This window comes from Antrostomus carolinensis, unplaced genomic scaffold (assembly GCF_000700745.2).
Source record: "Antrostomus carolinensis isolate BGI_N321 unplaced genomic scaffold, ASM70074v2 scaffold8381, whole genome shotgun sequence".
Classification (NCBI taxonomy): domain Eukaryota; kingdom Metazoa; phylum Chordata; class Aves; order Caprimulgiformes; family Caprimulgidae; genus Antrostomus; species Antrostomus carolinensis.
In genome coordinates, this window is record NW_010291920.1 from 79748 (window position 1) to 83190 (window position 3443).

General features: G+C 50.7%; 1 protein-coding gene across 1 annotated transcript; it reads right to left on the reverse strand.

The window, feature by feature from the left end:
* Positions 1 to 402: 402 nt before the first annotated feature.
* Positions 403 to 2872, reverse strand: LOC104531771 (potassium voltage-gated channel subfamily A member 1). Its single transcript, XM_010176765.2, has 3 exons — positions 2830 to 2872; positions 2170 to 2338; positions 403 to 1934 (listed from the first exon to the last, which is right to left on the reverse strand). Exon 3 carries the CDS (start codon positions 1876 to 1878, stop codon positions 403 to 405), a length of 1476 nt encoding a protein of 491 aa, XP_010175067.1. The 5' UTR covers positions 1879 to 1934; positions 2170 to 2338; positions 2830 to 2872.
* Positions 2873 to 3443: the final 571 nt, after the last annotated feature.

A 3443-nucleotide genomic window follows, 5' to 3' on the forward strand; every position in this document is an offset into this window, starting at 1 on the left:
TTTCTTGCAACTGTGCAGTTTTGCAGAATATTTTTACTGGAATCCATGCATATGCTTTATAGATCTAAAAACTGTCTTGCTTAGTTTAAGTTAACTTCATCAAAAAAAAAAAAAAAAGGAGATGGGAAAGGAAAAGTTTAGGTCTAGCATCATACAGCTTAAAAGTAAACTAGTTCAAATGGTTATCATTTACCAGGTGGAAAATGTTTTTTAAAAATAAACAAAATCTTATCTTTCATGGATCCTGGAAGCTTCTTTATCGCTGAGCAAAAATTCGCAATGCAACAACGCATTTACGAGGTAAATAAAGCATTCAAAGACTATCAGTAAAGCATCTACAAAGTGTGACTGTGTCACTAAAGTCTTCAAGCTGTGAGTGGGGATTTTGGTAATTTTTTTTGTTTACACATCAGTCAGCAGCTTGCTTTTATTAACGCAGTTTTGGTTGGCTACAGTGCAGTTGCCAGTTCTGAGATTAGCCTCTCTAAAATTGTCTATGCTATTATTCATATCCTCTTCGATTTCCATGTACTCAGATTTGCTGATTGTGGAGGAGCTGCGGCGACTGAGATCACTGTCAGATGCTAAATTAGGGGAGCTAACGTGAAGTAACTGAGCCTGTTCTTCCCCTTCTGTTTCTCGGTGGTAGAAGTAGTTGAAGTTGGACACGATGACAGGTACAGGCAGGGCAATTGTCAGCACACCAGCGATGGCACACAAGGAGCCTACGATTTTGCCTCCAATTGTCACAGGGTACATGTCACCATAGCCCACAGTGGTCATGGATACCACCGCCCACCAGAAAGCATCGGGGATACTTGTGAAATGAGACTCAGGTTCTTCAGCCTCAGCAAAATATACCGCACTAGAGAACAAGATCACCCCAATGAAGAGGAAGAAGATTAGTAAACCTAGCTCTCTCATACTTGCTTTGAGGGTCTGTCCCAAAATCTGGAGGCCCTTAGAGTGCCGGGAGAGTTTGAAGATTCGAAAGACTCTTACCAGTCTGATGACTCTCAGGATGGCCAAGGAGGTGGCCTGCTCTCCCTTCTGAGTCCCCTCCCGCTCGGCCATCTCAGTGCCCAGGGTGATGAAGTAAGGGATGATGGCCACAATGTCAATGAAGTTCATTATATTCTTGAAGAATTCAGTCTTGCTGGGGCAAGCAAAGAAGCGCACCACCAGCTCAAAGGAGAACCAGATGATGCACAGGGTCTCCACAACAAAGAAGGGATCTGTGAAGATGTTGGATTTGTAGACCTGGGTAGTGTTGTCAGTGCGATGCACTGTATACTCCTTGTCCTCCTTCAACTCGGGTAATGTCTCTAGGCAGAAGATCACGATGGAGATGAGGATCACCATGACAGAGACTATTGCAATTACCCTTGCAGGCCCAGAGCTCTCTGGGTATTCAAAGAGGAGCCATACTTGGCGCTGATACTCCCCCTCCGGCAAGGGTCTCTCCTCATCTTTGATGAATCCTTCATCTTCCCGGAACTTCTCCATGGCCTCCTCACCCAGCTCATAAAATTTGATCTCCTCAGAGAACATGTCCAAGGGCACATTGACCGGCCGGCGAAGCCGCCCCCCAGACTGATAGTAGTAGAGGATGGCATCAAAGCTGGGCCGATTCCGGTCAAAGAAGTACTCATTGCGCAAGGGGTCAAAGTACCGCATGCGCTTCTTGGGATTGCCCAGCAGAGTGTTGGGGAACTGGGCTAAGGTCTTCAGCTGCGTCTCAAAGCGTAATCCAGCAATGTTTATCACTACGCGCTCACAGCACTCATGGTCATCATGGGCAGCGGGTTGGTAGCTATCCTGGGGGTGGCCAGGTAGCGCAGAAGTCTCATCCATGTTCTCTCCAGCCATCACAGTCATGGTGGCACACAGGAAGGGTGACCCAGGGGCAGGGGAGGAGAAGTGAAGGAGAGGGACTTGAGAGAGGGGAGGAGGATGGAGGAGAGCAGAGAGCCCCAGGGTAGTTCAGGGGAGGGGGGGGAGAGGGTGCTCAGAGTCTGCAGGGAGGGATGATGAGTTGGGATGGAGAGCTTGAGGAAGGGATGGACAAGAAGTCTAAAGGATGAAAGTATCCAAAAGGGGAAAGGAGAGGTGGGATAAAGGGAGAGGCATCAGGGATGATGGGAAGGTGAAGAAAGAGGGAAGAAGTACCTTTAGGGGGGAAGAGGGCAGGTAAGGTGAGGGGTCCTGTCCCCCAAGACAGGAGGCTGAAGGTCTATGGAGTGCACCCCCAGGCTGGGGTCCCCTCCCCAGCTGTCTCCTTTTGCCTTTAACTTGATCCGTCCACTTTTCTTGCCGACTTGACCATCGTTGAGGCTGCTGTCACGAAGTTACCACACACACACACACACACACACACACACACACACAGATAAATAAATACATACAGGAATAAATAAATCACGGGGTGGCTGGGAGGCGAGTCCTTGCCATGCCAACTCAGCAAATTTCCATCGCCTGCCCTCCCCCGCCCCCCCGCTGCCCCAGTCTTCTCCTCGCGTGCACTAGGGAGGGAGGGAGGGATGGATGGAGATACTTTGCTTTTGAAGGCATAAACCTCACTTGCAGGATGGTGGCTGCCAGGGAGGAGAGAAACAGAATAAACCAGCCCCCAAGTCCCACCACACACACACACTCAGGCGCAAGGGATTGTCTTTCACACCAGCAAGAACATCCCGTTCTGCCCACTACGGCATCACATGCGGAGCCCTACGCGTTCCCACGCATCCCCGGACACGCACCCTGGCCTCCAAGGCAGGAAGGGGCCGATGTGGACCCTGCGGTGCCCTGGGTGCATCGGGAGGGCTTCCCAGGCAACTTCAGCGGGGTCAGCTCCTGCGAGAGGTCTCCTGACCACCACGCTCCCCACTTCACAGAGGGTGGAGACTTAGCTGAGCACTGACAACTTCATCACACCGACTGGGGGAATTTGGGGAGGGGGAGCAAAGCATCTCCTCTCTTGCTTTGCAGCAGCTAAACACAAATGTGAGAGAGACGAGGGGAGGGATCGACATCCCAGACCTCAACTGTCCAAAACAGAGTCCGACAGCGCGGGGGGAAGAAGGGGCTTTTCCTTACCTGCTCCGAGCGAGATGCGCCGGTCAGGAGTAGGAGCCAGTGCCGGAATGCGTCAAGTCGCCTTGCAGCAGCATCCAAAAAAACCAAACCAAAACAAAAACCGCAGCGGCAAACTCAGCCCTCCTCCTCCTCTTGTGCCCCTCTTAATAATACAGTGATCGCACAGGGCTGCCTGCGAGACACTGAAATATTCATACACTCTCTTCGGCTGCACCAAGGGCGAGTGGGTTTAATTAGTTTCTGCCGAGAACCGCAGTGGGGGGGTGGTGATGGAAAAGAGTGCCAAGTACCTTTTTCAAAAGGCTCGAGTGAGTAAATAAAATCAAGGAGTCCTGGAGAGCTGCTGG